The 19,398-nt window shown below is 35.1% G+C and overlaps 1 protein-coding gene across 2 annotated transcripts; it reads right to left on the bottom strand.

The window, feature by feature from the left end:
• Window positions 1–14,478: 14,478 nt before the first annotated feature.
• On the bottom strand, window positions 14,479–17,186 carry LOC114263772 (uncharacterized). 2 transcript variants are annotated; one of them, XM_028204359.2, is made up of 3 exons: window positions 16,741–17,182; window positions 16,444–16,614; window positions 14,479–15,816 (listed from the first exon to the last, which is right to left on the bottom strand). In XM_028204359.2, the coding sequence occupies exons 1-3, from the start codon at window positions 17,048–17,050 to the stop codon at window positions 14,843–14,845; spliced, it is 1,455 nt and encodes a 484-aa protein (XP_028060160.2). In that variant the 5' UTR covers window positions 17,051–17,182; the 3' UTR covers window positions 14,479–14,842. The 2 variants fall into 2 exon arrangements, with proteins under 2 accessions (XP_028060160.2, XP_028060159.2); XM_028204358.2 differs by having other exon boundaries at window positions 16,444–17,186.
• Between the last annotated feature and the right edge of the window lie 2,212 nt (window positions 17,187–19,398).

Raw genomic sequence — 19,398 nt, 5'->3', positions numbered from 1 at the left:
TGTCTAAACAACTTAGTTGATCATTTACCAAAGATAGCACTTATCATGCCGAATACGCCCACATAGCGTACTTTAGGCTCCCACAACAAAGAAAAGATCAAGGAATATAGGTCATCTGTTTCTCCCAAAGACAATCCGAGGATTCACTCAATAGCTAAGGCTCTGGCTTTTACCGATAGGTAAGTCAATGGGTTTGCAATTTTGCATCTAGAATCGTTCTAGGATATTCCTTATGTAAGTCATCGAAGACAAAACATGAATTCTCCCAAAGCAATCCCTAAGGATCGTACATCCGAGCATATAAATTACATCACCCATGTCCATCATATCTAAAATAGAGGACTGTCCATCTTAGGTGGCGACAACCTTATAAATTCCTAGCTCATAGTGACTAAGTAAGGAAAAACTTCTTTTGGACCATTGATCATGCCTCAGTGGTCTTCATCGATCATCGTTGGCCTATCATGGCTTGATGAAATCTAAGAACCACTATTTGGATAACTGTTTTAGGCTGTAAAAGATTTGTTGGAACTAGCAACCTTTTTGCGCTCCTAACTTTTCACCATAAAAGCAGAAGGTAAATCCCTACGGATCTACTTATCCAATTCTCTAACGAGAAAGTTGGGTCACAATGTCCACAAATCAATGTTCCGAATAGCCTAAGTCAAAACAACCTCACTCCCGGAGGAAGTCTTCTCATGGTCTACACTTTCCTCAATAGTGCGACCTTTCGGTATCTAGCGAGCCTTATGCCTCAACAATGACTATCCAAATTACGCATAACTTTATAACAGTTTTACGTCATAATGGAAAGTCAACCAAATTATAAAAATGGTTAATCCTCAAAGACTTTGTCTTAAACTGCGCAACATTGATCCACTTTCTAAAAATAGGGGACTAGAGCCTTAGGCATTATCCTAGGCTCTTTATCATCTTGCGGAGCAATCATGAATGTTTCCCTCTCAATCACCCAGTGATGACGTGAAAAATTTTCATATTCGCTACCACGCAACTAAGAATGTAGAGTATTCTTCTCTAATGGAGTAATCCATTAGTAGGCACATCGCTCCTACTGTCCCTAGGATATTGAAAATTTCTTTTTATTCTCAACTAGGCTACATAGAGCGCTATGCTTAGAATTCTCTATCTTATAGAGTTCCAAAAACTCTATTCACGTCACATTTACTAATAAAACTTTATGTGACTTAGTTACACTACCACAAAGCTGCTTACCTATATGGACATGACCTGGAGGGTTTGCATGACTGCATACAATAATGCGCCACACAACCCTTTGTGTTTACAAGACAGCATACAATAATGCGCTATCGAACCCTATGTCTTAACTTCGCAATCTTATGAGAAGTAAAATAAAGATAAGCTGCTTAACGGTTACAGATCGCCCATAGATGGCTCTCCGCTAACCTACTACTCAAAATGGAGTGTAAAATCTGATATGGAGGGCACTTAGTTAGGGATATAGGCAACAAACTAGTGCAATTTTCAATTGGGAAACATTTTGCGCTATTATCCACCTAACATTTAACAATATTTAATTCCTTATCTCTACTACACCATTGTGTTGTTGAGTACTAGGAATAATCAATTTTCTAAGCATCCATCTCTCTTCACAGAGTTTTCTAAAAATAACTCAAATAGATACTCGCCACCTTGGTCAAAACTAAAAGCACGAAAGTTGTTATCTAATTGATCTCAACCTCATATGTGCAAGGTCAAAAATCATTTCAAAACTTTTGACTTATGGGAGATTAAATAGTCTTGACTCAGATGTGTATCGTAATCTATAAATGTGTCGAGATGGAGGCTTAGCTATCATACCCTTACGCATATCTAGTCACAAATATCATAGTGGACTAAATACGCCAAAACAAATGACCTTCTACGGCTTTCCTACTTACTTGTGCACACCTATTGCGAATAAAGTTACACATTCACATGAGAGCAAGATGTCATAAGCGAGTGGGCCCGAGAAGGCCTACTCAAACCATCGTGTCATATCTCATTAATGTGATTAAGTATAATAAGCCACTGGTTCATGACCAATGTCATAAACTAATTCCAATCATCTTAATGTGTGAGCTCTCAAAGACAAGTTTTAAAAGTTTAGGTCCAACTAGGTAATGATTCACGACTAATTCATATTCACTAGATCATAAAAGGATGTCATGGAGATATCAAGTGCGCCTAAGTCGCAAATTTAACTAGTAAGTGCTAATCCCTTGCATCTTCAAGTCAATTTTATTCTCTATACACTTTACTGCATCTAGTTGAAAAATGACGATACTCCTCTTGCCATATCTATTTCTCGCTTCATAGTTACTTGCAATTAATTCTACTATCCACAAGAAAGAGAGAATAAGCTATCAGCCATGACAGCTCCAAAGTAACTTAAGCGCGAATTAGGCTAAAGAGTCTAATTCAACACAATGCTCTCACAAGTGATGCGTCAAATTCTTAGAGTCATAACAACCTTGTCGGCCTTGACCTTTTCATCACTATGCCGCAACGTTTGCGCTTAGTGCTAAACGTTATTCAAAAATGTTAGCCTAGCTAAGGAATCATACAAAGAAGCCCCTCCTCATGTCTCACACTCAAGTGTGGAAACAGTAAGTGTCCAGACTTAGACAAGTTGACAATGCTAATAGATTTTGCAGTTTCTAAGCGCTAATCTTTTCACTTAGTGTTAATAGATTTTGCAGTTTCTAAGCGCTAATCTTTTCACTTCACGTGATATTTCAACGCACACTATTATAGTGTATGAAATTTTGCTCCATCCACTCCCACTAATTGGGTAGAGAGCAGAACACTGCTCAAACTGGCTACTCGTCTTACACTTAATGACTAATTTATTTAAGCTTGCATTTCTTGGATGACGTGACTCTTGAATGTTACTTTATCCAATGATGTAACATTATTTACAAGTCAAATTACAAAGTCAATCCGCGCAGCTCAATAGTCAAGATCATATACAGATCTATTGAGGGCTTACTAATTTCATAACTCTAAAACTCGCCAACCAAAACTACGTAGCGTGCCGCTAACCATAGCACACACATTAGTTTTTATTATGCCAAACAAGGCAACAAAACCACGGCGACTTTGAGTCATGTTTCCTTACTTTGGCTCAATTAAGACTTGACCTAAAGTTTCCAAGACTTTTGCTCATCTAAAGAATGGGATTACATTGTTCACATTTGAACATCTTTACTAAGTCTAGGTCAACCAATTAACTTCCATAAGCTAAGTCAATTTAGAGAGAAATTCGCATTGGGATTAATTTGATTAGCATAATATAATTTTGCCACAAAATCTAAATTAAATAGTGACAATATTACATAAGTCGCAAGATCGAAAATCCGCTATGCTCGTAATCATCTCTTGCGCCACAGGTGACAATTATCCAAAATTTAATTTAATTTATGCGCAAAATATTGGTTTTCGGGAGTTAATCTATAAAGATTTCTCTCAACCGAATAATCTCCCACTGACTATGGCATGTCAAAAGTATGATAAATTCCATACAATAGCATCTTAATATAAATTTACAAATAACTCATGCCATATTCATTTAATAATGGAATTCAAATAAATAAATAAAAAACTAATCATGCTATTCTAATTACAACATATTAGAAACTCTAAAAAAAATAATATGCTGTATTAAATATTCAAATTATGCCATAATAGAATGTACATCATCCTGAATTTTTCTGAAATTTTTCTGAAATTTTAAATAACTAATAAACACACATAAAATTAGAAATAAATATTCCAGAATCTGGTAAAATGCTACAATTATACCAGTAAACAGTACACCATAACAATAGTCTACAATAAAAAGTTCAGTCCCAGAAACTTAATCATGCAACACCAGATGCATTTTAAACCAGAAATAATGAATTATTATTTCAGGAAAAATATTTTTTATTTTCATAAAATTTTCAAAATTTTACAGAAGATAAAAAATTTAATACTGAGTCTAACGGTACTAACCACGCTTAAAATAAAGCTATAACGAATTAATTATGACAATTTAACGTAATTTTGAATTTAAAAACAAAACAAACAGACCCTTACATTAGCAGCCAAGCCGGCGGAGGAAAAAACGGCGCGGCTCGGCTCGCGGCTCAGCACGCGGGACGCGTGTGTGGCGCGGAGGGCAGGCGGGTGGAAAGCGCGGAACAGCACGCGCGTGGAGCGCGTGGGAAGAGCGCCTAGCCCGTGGTGGCGCGTGAGCGCCCGTGGTGGCGCGTCGAAGCGCGTGGAACCGCCGGGCTACGTTATATAGCGCGTGAGGCACACGCGCCGCCTTCCTCGGTGTTTTCTAGTTCAATTTTTGTACTGCCGGACTCCATTTTTCACAATAAAAACATTTATGACATTAAAAATAACATTTAATGAACATAAAAATGAAGTGTATCACATTCTCAATCAATGAGAGTTGAAGTGCAAGAAAGCTTGCACTTCATCTTCCTCCTCCATTAATTTTCATGCATATAATGTGTATATATTTATATAAAAAAATACACATATTTTAATGCATAAAATATAAGCACGAAAAAACTGTTGGAAATGGTAGAAAAATTCTGGGTAAAACCAGAATTTTTTCTCAAGTTTGGTCTATTTTTTAGGTGGGCCTCGAGTGTCGATTTACTCGGGTCAAAATGGTAACGCGTTCTATGCCGCGTTGTGATTCACGTGGTATATTTAGTTGTTCAAAACCATTACTGAGTGAATGGGAAATTGAAGCCAAAGTGTGCTCCATGGAAATAGAGTTTTGGTGGAAATTCCTTAAGGTTGTAAATTGGCTTGTCCCACATTGATTTGATGGAAAGTTTTGAAAGAGTTTATAAGGCTTGGGTGAGATACTTGGGGTGTTCCCCAAGAGGTACCCAAGTGTTTTAGAGGGAGAGGTTATGGGCAAATTGGGCTAGACTCATTGGACCCAAAAATCACCACACACACGCGCGCGGGCCGCCGCCGCCGTCCATCTGGTTGGGCTTCTAATCTTTTTAGGCTAAAAACATTTGAATTTAATTTTATTTTTTGGTAAAATAAAATCCAGAATTCAAATTAAACTGATTTGGATTTTCTGTACATCCAAACAGGGCCCTTCCCGTTTTCAAACAGAAATAATTAATGCACACCCAAACAGGGCCCTTCCCGTTTTTTGCTATCTGTTTGAATTATCAACAAATTCAAATCTGTTTGAATTCAAAACCAACAGGTATCATACCTGTTCAATTTAAAACCAAGAGCCACCTTTACATCTATAAATAGGACCACCCTCATTTGATAATTTTTTCAGAAATTTCGTATTTCACCTCTGCTAATTATATTCTTCATCTTGCTGCATTTTATTTCTGAAAGAAAGAGTGTAAACACTTAGTGTGTTCGTAAGGCAAACAATTTGTAGTGCTGCTATTGTTTGTGGTAAGATCATTTCATCCTGGGAGATAGACGTCCAAATTCTGAAAATACTGTGGAGATGACGAATCTGTCTTAAGGACACAGTGTTAAACATTGGACTTGATCAGAAAAGTTATTCAAATAAATTAACCAAGTAAGTTGTTTAATTTTATTCTGTTTTTTATTTGTTTATTTAATCAGATTTTATTTTTGTTTTTGTAACAAAATAAAATTTGTGGTTTTATTTATTTATTTTTATTTCGAGTTTGATTTTTGTAATCAAACAAATTCTCTCCTTTTCTTTATTTCTTTATATTCTTGTTGTTATTTTGTACACAACAGAATTTAATCTTTTTAAATACAGTGAAGATTGTCCAACAATCTTAAGACAGATTCCTTTTTGGTATCTTCATTGTATTTAATTTTCTGTGTTTTCAAACTAATATTCTGGTTGGAAAAACAAATAGTGATTTATGCTATTTGACAGATAATAGTAATATACTGTCTCTTTTCTTTGACAACTAGTAGTAATATACTGGTGTCATTAACAATTGCAGAATATTATTTGGTGTTATAGAAAATTATTTTGGTATTTTATTTTTCTAGTTTTAGTAACAAGAAAAATAAAATTATATTATTTTCTAGTTTTAGTAACAAAGAAAATAAAATTATTTTGTGTTTTAATTTATTTTCTGGTTTTGGTAACTAGAAAATTATTTTGTGTTTGTTCTGATTTTTGTAATCAGATAGTTTTGTGGTATTTTATTTTCTAGTTTCAGTAACAAAGAAAATAAAATTACAGTATTTTCTAGTTTTAGTAACAAGAAAAATAAAATGATTTTGTGTTATAATTTATTTTTTGGTTTAAGTAATTAGAAAATTAATTTGTGGTTTGGTTTTCTGATTTTTGTAATCAGATATTATTTCGGTATTTTATTTTACTAGTTTTAGTAACAAGGAAAATAAAATTATTTTGTATTGTAATTTATTTTCTGGTTTTAGTAACTAGAAAATTAATTTTGTTAATCAATCATGTAACTTTGTGACTTGGTCACAATCTGTTAATTTTGTAAGTAACTTGTGGTTTCGTTTGGTAGACCACTTATTTTTGAATCCTTTGTGAAAAGGTGTTAATTATTTTGACTTTATCATAGTTCATCGTGAGTATACATGGAAGAATTTGTTTCTAGAGTAAAATATTAGTTTTACAAACTAATTTTATTTTTATTACAATGTGGGTTCATAGTCTTGAATTGTTTCTGCACTTGAGTCGGAAAATATATATATATATATATATATATTTACAAGAACATTTTAATGCATATTTAATTTGTTTATTTATGTACAAATCAAACTTATTAATTGAAGGTATGTTTTGTCATTTTGAAGTTTAAAGTTTAAATGCGTTGGATTTTATTTATGAGTTAAGAATCCTTTTATTTCATGATGCAAGTGATGGGATCGCGCATGATTAATATATTTTGTTAATTCATTATTTTTAGTTGATTCGTTTGATATGCATGTATGATATCAATTCAAGTTATTTCTTAACAATAATTTCAAGTGATTTGGAATGATAAATTGTTATGTCGACTTTGGACATAAGCAGGTTAATTTGAATATTTCTAATCAATTTTGAATGGGTGTTTAAACACCAGAGAAATTTAAACATGAAGATGTATGTAATTATATCGGTCCGTTTAATTGAGAAGTAATTTAAGAAATCTTTTATGTTGATTATTGAATTATGTGACATGAGATGTCATTAATAATTATTTTACTTGCGTAGTAGAATTTGTTAAATCATGAACCATTTTATTAATATGGGGGTGTATCTCTTGCATTTAGTTGAAATAATTTAATTTTCTTCTGTCACAAAATATTTTTATGACAGTGACATTTATTTGTTATTGAGTTGCAAGAATATATACAATCAAATGAGTTTTTAAATTGTTTGATTCTTAGGCAAAATTTTTTATGAGGATATGATTTTGTCAAAACATTAATTCTGACTTGAGTAGTCATAATTATTTTGGTTTTTTCTTGAATTTGTTTTAAAATTCATTGATTTATATTAGAAGTGATAGGGGTGGTGAATATGATGCCCCATTAAATGTATTTTGTACACAACATGGCATTATTCACCAAACTACAGCACCCATGTTACTAAGTTCAGGTTTACCACAGAACTTGTGGGGGGAAGCAATATTGTCTACTAATTATGTTCTTAATAGAATACCCCACAAAAAAACCAACAGCACTCCTTATGAATTGTGGAAAGGTCGATCGCCTTCCTACAAATACTTAAAAGTGTGGGGGTGTTTGGCAAAAGTTGAAGTTCCTATTCCTAAAAAGACTAAGATTGGACCAAAAATAGTAGATTGTGTGTTTATTGGTTATGCTCAGAATAATAGTGTATATCGATTTCTGACTTATAAATCAGAAATACCTGATATAAATGTGAACACTATTATAGAGTCAATGAATGCTGTATTTTTTGAATATGTCTTTCTTTATAAGAAAGGACAGGAATTAAGTTCACAGAAAAGAACTTATGATTGTACACAAAGTCAAGAGACTAATGACAATCAAACACAAGAGACTAGTAATAATCTCAACCAACAGGATTTAACTAATGATGAACCAAGACGAAGTAAGAGAGCGAAAACATCAAAATCCTTTGGTCCAGATTTTCTGACATACTTGTTAGAAAATGAACCTCAAAGCTTTAAGGCAGCAATGACAGGTCCTGAAGCACCTTTGTGGAAAGAGGCTGTTAATAATGAAATTGAATCCATTAGGCAAAATCATACTTGGGAATTGGTGGATCTTCCACCAGGTTCTAAACCTCTTGGATATAAATGGATATTCAAGAGAAAAATGAAAGCAGATGGTTCAATTGACAAGTATAAAGCAAGACTTGTTGTTAAAGGTTACAGACAAAAGGAAGGTCTGGACTATTTTGACACATATTCCCCTGTGACATGAATAACATCCATTCGCATGCTTATTTCTATAGCAGCGTTGTTTAATTTAGAAATACATCAAATGGATGTTAAGACAGCTTTCTTAAACGGTGATCTAAATGAAGAGATCTATATGGAGCAACCCGAAGGGTTTGTAGTATCAGGACAAGAAAAGAAAGTTTGTCGACTTGTAAAATCCCTTTATGGATTAAAACAAACACCTAAACAATGGCATGAAAAATTTGATCATGCAATGCTTACTAATGGGTTTAAGATAAACGAATGTGACAAATGCGTCTATATTAAAAACACTGACCAAGGATATGTCATAGTTTGTGTTTATGTGGATGACATGCTTATCATTGGAAGCAGTCAAAACATGATCAAATCAACTAAGCAGATGCTTAACAAAAGATTTGATATGAAAGATATGGGGGTCGTAAATGTTATATTAGGAATGGAAATTATTAAAACATCTGACGGATATGCATTATCTCAATCTCATTATATTGAGAAAATTCTTGATAAATTTATCAAGGATGATTTGAATTTAGCTAGAACACCTGCAGACATCAGTCTTTATTTATCAAAAAATAAAGGTGATGTAGTGTCTCAGTTAAAATACTCCCAAATCATTGGAAGCCTAATGTACCTAATGAATTGTACTCGTCCTGATATAGCTTATGCTATCAGTAAATTGAGTAGGTACACTAGTAACCCTGGAGAAGACCATTGGAAAGCGATCATTCGGGTTCTTAGATATCTAAGATTTACTCGTGATCATGGTTTGAACTTTACTCGATATCCAGCAGTACTCGAAGGTTATTGTGATGCCAATTGGATATCGGATACTAAAGATTCAAAATCCACTAGTGGATATGTCTTTACTCTAGGAGGCGCTGCTGTTTCTTGGAAGTCCACGAAACAAACTTGCATTGCACGATCCATAATGGAATCCGAGTTTATTGCTTTAGACAAAGCAGGTGAAGAAGCAGAATGGCTTCGTCACTTCTTAGAAGACATTCCAATGTGACTAAAACCTGTACCAGCTATTTGCATTCATTGTGATAGTCAATCTGCAATAGGTAGGGCACAGAATCATATGTATAATGGTAAGTCACGACATATTCGTCGTCGACATAATACCGTAAGGCAATTGTTGTCAAACGGAATAATCTCAATAGATTATATAAAATCTAAAGAGACTATTGCGGATCCGTTAACAAAAGGTTTGACAAAAGAGCTAGTGTATAGTTCATCGAAGGGGATGGGATTAAAGCCTATTACATAAGAGTCGTCATAATGGTAATCCTACTTATATGACTGGAGATCCCAAGAACTAAGTTCAAAGGGACAACTAAGTTACGTATGGCTTACCAGAAATCACCAAGGGATTAAAAATTCCCTACCAATTCCTATAGTGAGAGTGATATCTGCAACATATGTTATATGCAGGGGTATAAGGATAAGCTTTGCTTTTAATGATTACTTATATCTTGATTAAGGTATAAAATCAAGACGAGTATAAGGAGATACTCACAATAAGAATCACCTATATGAGTGTTGAACTGGGGCCGGTTCTATGAGAATGAAAAGGCTAAATTCTCTAGAAACACTTATGAAAACCAGGCGCGTTCAAGGCTAAAATGAACACAACAGTGAGAACCACGATGTGTTAGAAGATATTTTGTGTGAAATCTATTGTCTTGGCTTACACAAACTGTAACAACCCGACCCTCATATGTGCTTGTGATATATGTTAGTCCTTTAATCTGTGCTGTTAAATGCCTAAGATGAAACTGTACAAGAAAATAAGTTCAAGTAACTATGGTGTAAGGCCTTGTGGAATGAATTGTATCTGTTAGGAAAGAAATGTATCTGTTACTACTAGAACGATAAAGTAGAAATTGAGGGCCTTAGCGGCTTAATAAGTCAAAATTGATCATATATTTGGAACCAGCATAATTTTTAGTTAATATTAAGCACTTCTGTGAAATTTTAATTTTCGGATGTGTAAACGATTGATTTTCGTCTTATTCTCTCTTTATGGAAATATATATATGTGTGTTCTTGGTCATTTGACAAACCAAGGAATTCATAACTCTAAACTTAAGAATTGAAGGGTAGAGAGAGAAGGTCCTCAAGAAGGTTGGGATTTGGGCTTAAGGTATGTAAATGTTTGTCTAATTTTCATCCACAACCCTTTTTGTCATAATTTATGTGAAGATGTTTCTATAATCATGTACCTAAGAGTTGGGATTGTGGTGTTGTGAGTATGAGAAGTAAATTAGCAAGATGACCTTACTTTGCCTGTTTTGACTCAATTTGAAGTACCTATGAGAGGCTTTACTCTATTTCTTCAATTGACTTGTTTGAATTCAAGTATGTGGCATGATTTTGTGTTTATGTATTGAGATGTGAGGACAAATAGGAATCTTATGAATTGGAGTGAATTTAAGTTGTGAATTCATGATTTGATTTTTACTCAAATGAAATATGTAATTTGATCCTTGTTCACATGTATTCATATGCTTTGAGCTTATATATTAGTAATTTAAAGCTAGATTTTTGAGGCCCTAAACATGTCTACAAGAGGAGGGAATTGTGCAGAATTTTCGGACTTTTTGGTGCAGAATCGCCGCACGTGCAGGGCCTAAGGCCGCACGTGCGGGAACCTCAGTCGTACGTGCGGGAGTCACTGCCGCACGTGCGGGGAAAATGGCAAATTTTGGAGTTCAACACTGCAAAAAAAGCACGTGCGGGGCCTCAATGCCGCACGTGCGGGAGGTATGCCGCACATGCGGGAGATCCTAGCCGCACGTGCGGCTCAAGTCAGAAAAGTTGGGATGCTCCGTTTTGCGTATTGGGTCCTCTAATGTTGTCAAAACTTGCAATTTATATTGTTTGAATGTTCGTTAATTCAATCAAAGTAAGTGAACCGAATGTTGATTTAACAAGGATAAAGGGACTAATGTGATTTTTCATATGTGTAGGAAACGCCTCAAGAGGAAGTGCACCGACACAACACAGTGAGTAATAGTACTTCAATGTACCTCTACTCAGTACTTATTATTATTGACGTTGTGACCCTTGTTGAAAGTATTATCATATTATGTATTGACGTTACGAACTTTGCTATCGAACTTGTGTTGGCATGAAATGATATATTTGCTATAAGTGATTCAATACGAAATTGTGGAAACATTGAAAAAGGTTGTGAAGTCGTACACATCCTATGGGAAAGCTTGTGACTAACGGAATGTATCAAGGCAATTATGAACTTGTGAACCAATGTGGCTTAGAGCCATTTGTGAGTCAATGTGGCTACGAGCCCTAATGTGAAACTACATGACCAAGGGTCATTTGTGAATTGTGAATCAATGTGGCCAAGGGCCATTTGTGAACGATGAAATTATGAGGCCAAGGGCCGATGTGTGAAATATGAACTTATACTATTGTAAGCTTGTGAATAAAAAAGAACCAAAGGTCTATGTGATGAATTGTGAATTATGAACCCAAGGACTCTTTTCTGAATGTGTGAAGTTCTTAGGCCAGGGGCCACATTATGACGATTATAAACCGATTATGTTGTCCCAACAAGCTGTACAGAGACAGACTGATTACATGATTTCAGCATTAATTAAGTTTACAAGCATACCAGTACTATTGTTCACTGAGCTTGGCTCACCCTGTGCTATGCCTGTTTCTGTAGGTAATCAACCAGGAGGTCGATCTTAACTCGGCATTGTCATACTTTTGTCAGCCTAGGCACCGCCAAGCTTGGGGTCGGGACCCTACTTTCGTGGAGTTGTTAGATGATGGCTTACACTTTTGCTATTGGCTTAAGTTAGTATGCACTTAATAATTTTGTTATATACCCCACCTCGGGGTTGGATTTGTATATGCCTGTAAATAACTAACTCTCAAATGCATTTTGGCTTTTGATGTACTTGTCTTATGAAATGTTTATGATCCTGGCATGACTTAGTGGCTCAATGGATGTCATATTTTCTGGTTTATATCACTTATTATTACAGCTTCCGGTCAGGCCCCTCTATGAAACCAGGTTAAGTGTCCTTTTCTGCTTAGGTCATGCCCAAACTTTTAGGGGCAAGTCTGGGGCGTGACACAAACGGCTGAACAATTCAAGGCATCGCGTCCATTGGTTAGCCAGTAAGTCCGATAGGTTATCACTACGGAAAGTTCAAGGCCGAAAACTACCTATCCTGATGTAAGATATTTTCGACTTATACTCTTTCGTTAAAGTCTGCATATTGTTGCATTTCTGTTGTCATCAAATTCCATTCATGTGGGGGATTGTTGGAAATGGTAGAAAAATTCTGGGTAAAACCAGAATTTTTCTCAAGTTTGGTCTATTTTTTAGGTGGGCCCCGAGTGTCGATTTACTCGGGTCAAAGTGGTAACGCGTTCTATGCCGCGTTGTGATTCACGTGGTATATTTGGTTGCTCAAAACCATTACCGAGTGAATGGGAAATTGAAACCAAAGTGTGCTCCATGGAAATGGAGTTTTGGTGGAAATTCCTTAAGGTTGTAAATTGGCTTGTCCCACATTGATTTGGTGGGAAGTTTTGAAAGGGTTTATAAGGCTTAGGTGAGATACTTGGGGTGTGCCCCAAGGGGTACCCAAGTGTTTTAGAGGGAGAAGTTATGGGCAAATTGGGCTAGACCCATTGGACCCAAAAATCACCATACACGCGCGCGCCGCCGCTGCCGTCTGTCTGGTCGGGCGGGCTGGGCTTGGGCGCGTGGTTGGATTGGGCTTCTAATCTTTTTGGGCAAAAAACATTTGAATTTAATTTTATTTTTTGGTAAAATAAAATCTAGAATTCAAATTAAACTGATTTGGATTTTCTGTACATCCAAACAGGGCCCTTCCCGTTTTCAAACAGAAATAATTAATGCACACCCAAACAGGGCCCTTCCCGTTTTTTGCTATCTGTTTAAATTATCAACAGATTCAAATCTGTTTGAATTCAAAACCAACAGGTATCATACCTGTTCAATTTAAAACCAAGAGCCACCTTTACATCTATAAATAGGACCACCCTCATTTGATAATTTTTTCAGAAATTTCGTATTTCACCTCTGCTAATTATATTCTTCATCTTGCTGCATTTTATTTCTGAAAGAAAGAGTGTAAACACTCAGTGTGTTCGTAAGGCAAACAATTTGTAGTGCTACTATTGTTTGTGGTAAGATCATTTCATCCTGGGAGATAGACGTCCAAATTCTGAAAGCACCGTGGAGAGGACGAATCTGTCTTAAGGACACAATGTTAAACACTGGACTTGATCAGAAAAGTTATTCAAATAAATTAACCAAGTAAGTTGTTTAATTTTATTCTGTTTTTTATTTGTTTATTTAATCAGATTTTATTTTTGTTTTTGTAACAAAATAAAATCTGTGATTTTATTTATTTATTTTTATTTCGAGTTTGATTTTTGTAATCAAACAAATTCTCTCCTTTTCTTTATTTCTTTATATTCTTGTTGTTGTTTTGTACACAACAGAATTTAATCTTTTTAAATACAGTAAAGATTGCCCAACAATAACCCATATAAGCTCTGATACCAATGTAAATCAAAAGGCATAATAACGCAGCGGATAAAATATCAGAATCATACCTTGTAGAGAAGAACCTCGTGGGTAAATCACATGCTTTCAAACTCTGAACAACGAATCCAGCAGTGGAGTGATATTACAAAATGAGTATCACCCACACAAGTCACAGTGCAAAATGACTTGATCGTTGTTTTATAGGAGAGAGTCAGAGAGAGAGAGTATGGAAAAAATGATTACAGGTAAAAACCACATAGCGTATATCTGATATACGTATCTGATCTATTAAATATATTATATATAAAATATATAATCAGATATAACAACCAATATCTATCTATCCATCTATCTATATCTATTGATATGATAGAAATAGATATCCTGAATGGTTACTTACATGGATAAAATTCAAAAAGTTCAAGTTCAAAAGGTTCAAAGGGTCATGCCACGCCCAATTTCTAACATGCACAATAACGTTTTATAGGTCTAATTTGTATATAATTTTGTTGGAGAAAGTTTGGCTTCTTTAGAGTCATTTTTTTTTTCTTTTTTCTCAAGCAGTACCACGACCCCGGTATTTCTAAGGGAATAAAATATCCTCACAATACATATATATATATATAAACTACTTTGATGGATTTTTTTGCTATATAGTGATATGCTACCTTGATTTTATGTACAATTTTTCAGTTTACATACCACAACTCATTTCCAAAGAGGAAAACAACACAATGTTCTACACTAATACTAATTGTAAGACTAGTAATATAGAACATTAGAAATTGACTTAAAAACAACACAAAAGATGGAAGAGAGGGGAGAATAGAGAAAGATGTCCCTTGTAAGTTGTAACTATCCTAACCCATCACAAAAGGCCATCACCCAGATTGGACTCCCCAAAGCCATTTTCTTCCATTTCACCCTTGATTGCAGCCACCTCCTGCATGCAAATCATTTTCCTCAGCTCCATCTCCATCAGAGATTTCTTGGCATCATCTATTTGCTTGGCCAATTTGTCCAACTCCATCAAATGCAGATGATAATCAGAAGCCGAAATGATTTTCTCGACCCTTTGATGCAACCAATTCACATTAAACCCAACAGCCAATGCATCACCTGTGTGCTGCTCTATGAATCTCAGTTCATCTAAACCAAGGGTCTTCATGGTGTGGTTGCATAGTCGTTGCACTGTATCAGCCACCAATTCTAAGAACCCTGATTTGGCAGCTACACTCTTTATCTTGCTTCCCTTCGTTATGTCACCATACTTGTCAAAAATTTGTTTGACAATCAGCCCATTCTGGGAAGAAATACAGAACCCATTCACATAAATAAATGGAGGTGAGACACAGAAAGTTTGGCTTCCAGTCCCATGAGCACTTGCTTCATCCCCTGCAATAACGGTGGAGGCAACACCAGATTTTCCCTCAACCTCAACACAAATGGGTGCATCATCTAGTTGAACCTCTTTGCCACCATTAAGCTCTGCCATTGAGGCATTTGGTGTATCTACAATAGCCTCAGCAGGTTGCAACTTAGATATGGAATCAGCAGAAATGGAAACTACTGATGGATTGGTTTCATTTTCATGGCTTTCCTGCACACTAGAACCTTCCATTTTCATAACTTTCTGACTCTCCTCCTCTTGATCGGTCCTTAAACCTGGAACCACTGCCTCCTGCTCAGCCATTGCAACTGTTACTTGTTTTGCTAAACCGCCCCTTCCTTGCCCAAACTCAATGTAAACCTCTTCCACTCCATCATCCTCTTCCTCTCTGTCACCCAAATCTGCTTCCAGAGATGTTGCGGAACAACTTCCATCTATGGGAAAAGGAGGTCCTGAAATGCATAATAAAAGACAAAGCTTGGACTTAATCTAGACTAGACGACTAATAGTAAACAATTTTTTCACCCTTGGAAAAATTCACAGCCATTATACCCTTAGCAAGAGTTCACTGATTCTATTTAACAGGCAAGAACCTAGTATTTGGCATAAGTGGGAACTTTGAAATAGTAAATCAAGACCGAGTTTTACAGTTGTACAGCTACAGATGTCACACTAAATGTATCTATTTAAACCTAGGCAATGAGTAGAAATTCTAACCAACATAGCTTATTTCCACTCCATAGTTCAATGAAAACCCAATTCAAGTATCAAAAATTGAAGGACTAGAGCAGCAATCGTAAAAATTGTTTAGAACAGATATGGGTTATAGATTGCAGTTACTATACTAGAGATAAAATAACCACGGGATATATAATGAGACCATTGTATACTTCCATAAGAGTATCTCCAATCCTTTCATCAAACCAAAGGAGAGTAATTTCTTCCATCAAATCCTTGAGTGATGAATGTTTAAAAAGATTTTTGATGAAAATTTGATGAGAGGATTATAATAGTTGGTATGAAATCAAGTTTTTTACTCAAATTTGTAATCAAATTAGATGAAAAGTTTATGAACTCACCAAATAGAGGCGCAACAGCAGTAGATTGTGGTTGTCCTGACGAGGCAGGCGCTGATGTTTCTGTGGACAGTGACAAACCAGGATGTGAACTGGCAGGAGTGTTTGTGTAACTGAAGCTTGATGAAGACGAACCCGCATTGGATACAGAACTTGCAAACGAGAATGCAGGTGCTGAAATCGCAGGAAAAGAAGACGACCCAAACAAATTGGGAAAAGAAGGGGAAGATGAAGATGAAGATGAAGATGAAGATGAAGATACAAACAAGTTTGAAGAAAAAAATGGAGCAGAGCTTGTACCAGTAGAGATCGAATTCGAAGAAGAAGACCCAAAAACTGCGGGGCTAGTAGCTGAAACAGAGCTCAAAGTAGCAGATCCAAACAAGTTGGAAGTAGTAGTCGAAGAAGAAGACGTGAATTTGGGCGATCCGAAGGCGAAAGAAGTCGAAGAGCTACTAGGGTTTGAAGAGAAACTGCCGAAAAACAGGCCAGATGAGGGAGGTGAAATCGAAGGGAAGACTGAATTTGATGATGATGATGATGATGTGGAACAGAATGGAGAGAATTGATGGGTTGAAGATGATGAAGACGAGAATCTGAAGCCTGACATTATTATTGTGATTCTCTCTCTCTCTCTCTCTCTCCCTGTCTCTCTAAAGTTGCTCTTGATTTTCTCTCTCTAGGTTGCTCTGTGTCTGTATCATGTATGCCAGGGGTTTCAAATTGGGGACAGTGGATTTTTAGCAGGGAAAATGGCTTGCAGCTCGAATTCGGTGGCCCGAATTCGACTCAAAATCACGCCGTTTTGAATTTTGAATTTTTTTTTCTTGTCTTTTTTTTTCTTCTTTTTCTTTCTTTCTTTTCTTCTTCTTCGTTGAACATAGGAGAAGAGCATAGGAGGACAAGAAGAGAGGAGAAGAGAGGAGAAGAGAAAGAGGAAGAAAGAGGGAGAAAGTGAGAGGAGAAGAGGAGATCGTCGCAGCACCATCGCCATCGCCTCGCCGCTGCCGATCGTCGCAGCACCAGCAATCGTTGCAGCACCACCGCCGTCGCCTCCGGCCCTGCCTCCGCCTTCCCCTCCCCCTGTGATTATGCCTCCTCCAGTCCTCCTCCTCCTCCTCCTCCTCCTTCCTCCTTTTTTTTTTCTTCTTCTTCTTCCTTCTTCTTCTTCTTCTTCTCCGAATTCGAGCCAAATTCGAGCCTTCAAATTTGAGCTACCTATCGGAACCATTTTAGCAGCGAAGAGCTTGGAATCCGGCATTGTTTGGAATAATTTAAATAATATATATATTTTAAAAATATATATAAAAAAAGTAAAGAAGTAATAATCAGTGTGTTTGATTTGATTTTTTTGAATTAAGTTTTTTAAAAATTCAATTTTCTGATTTTTGTATTTTTTTTATTTTTAGTGAATATTTTTAAAATTTTAAACATTTTTTTTTTACTTTTTTAGATGCACCTTACTTAGATATATCTAAAAAGTAAAAAACTTGTGAAAAAATAATTTAAAAATTTAATAAATACATAAAAATATAAAAAATGTATTGAATTATCGTATTTTTTTTTTTATATTTTTGGTATTTAGTGAATTTTTAAAAGGTTTTTTTACAATTTTTTTATTTTTTAGGTATATTTATGTTAGGTATGTCTAAAAAGTAAAAAAAATTGCTTAAAATATTAAAAATATTCAGTCAAAATAAAAAACACGGAAAACAAAAAAGTTTAATTTTCTAAAAAGTATTTTTGAAAAAATACAACCAAGCAAGCTGAATGTGATTTAAAAAATGAAAACAGATAAAAAGTGAATTTATATAATATATCCTAATTACCCCCTTAAGTTCAGTTTTGAAATAAATTAAGCAACAATGTGGGTGTTTGGGAAGTGACTATTTTATAGGCTTTTGATTTTTTGACTATTTTAGTAGGTTATTTTAATTTTTGTGTTTGGGAAGATATGATAAATTTTTGTTTGAGTTGGTGTATTGAAAAATGTGTTGAAATGATATTTGAAGTAAAATGACAAATTTGTCATTAACCTCACATTTTTCAAAATTAATTTAAAAGGGTAAAATTATAATTTACCTGACAGTGGTAGGCTGTGCTTACACTGTCACAGTGACAGCCCACTGCCGACCTATTTTTTTTATTTTTTATTTTTTTTAAACTTTTAGTTTAGTAACTTTTAGCCTCCGTTTGGGAAGTGGGTTGGCTTTTTGGCTTTTTGGCTTTTTGGCTATTTTAGCCTGGTTTGGGAAGGGCTTTTTGGCTTTTTGGCTTTTTTGGCTTTTTTTGTGAGAGAGGATTGTAATGATTATGGGTTGGATTTGATGTTTTGTTTTTTGTGGCTAAAATAGCCTATTTTGTTTTTTGTGGCTATTTTAGCCAAAAAAGCCTGGCTTTTTGCTTGCCAAACGAAGGCTTAGGCTAAAATTGTTTTTGAGACTATTTTAACCTTAAAGCTAGGTTCCCAAACACTCCCAATGTTATGGATTCACATTTTACACTCACAACTCACAGATGTATCCATAATGATGTGATAAAGATGATCAATCTATTATTGATATGTAATCAATTAAAAATTGATACTTTAACAAATTAAATAATTGTGAGTTGAATTGTAAGAGATTAATGAGATCTCAAACATTTTCTAAATTAAAATCAAAATATTAGTTACCATTTTATAAAATTTGAAATCAGTATTTGACAAGTGATTTTGGAGCTAAAATAGCCATAAAAGACAAAATAGGCTATTTTAGTCACAACAAACAAAACATCACATTTAACCTATAAACATTACACTCTTCTCTCACAAAAAAAAATCAAAAAAAGCCAAAAAACCCTTCCCAAATCAAGCTTTTTAGCCTAGACTAAAATAGCCAAAAAATTCAAAAAATTAAAAAACTAAAAAGTCAACCCACTTCCCAAATGGAGGCTGAATCACACAATTTTAAAATTCAA

The sequence above is a fragment of the Camellia sinensis genome, chromosome 5, assembly GCF_055761805.1.
Source record: "Camellia sinensis isolate YWXY chromosome 5, ASM5576180v1, whole genome shotgun sequence".
Taxonomy (NCBI): Eukaryota; Viridiplantae; Streptophyta; class Magnoliopsida; order Ericales; family Theaceae; genus Camellia; species Camellia sinensis.
Note: the sequence above shows the minus strand (reverse complement) of the source record. Positions and strands in the feature narration are given on the sequence as shown.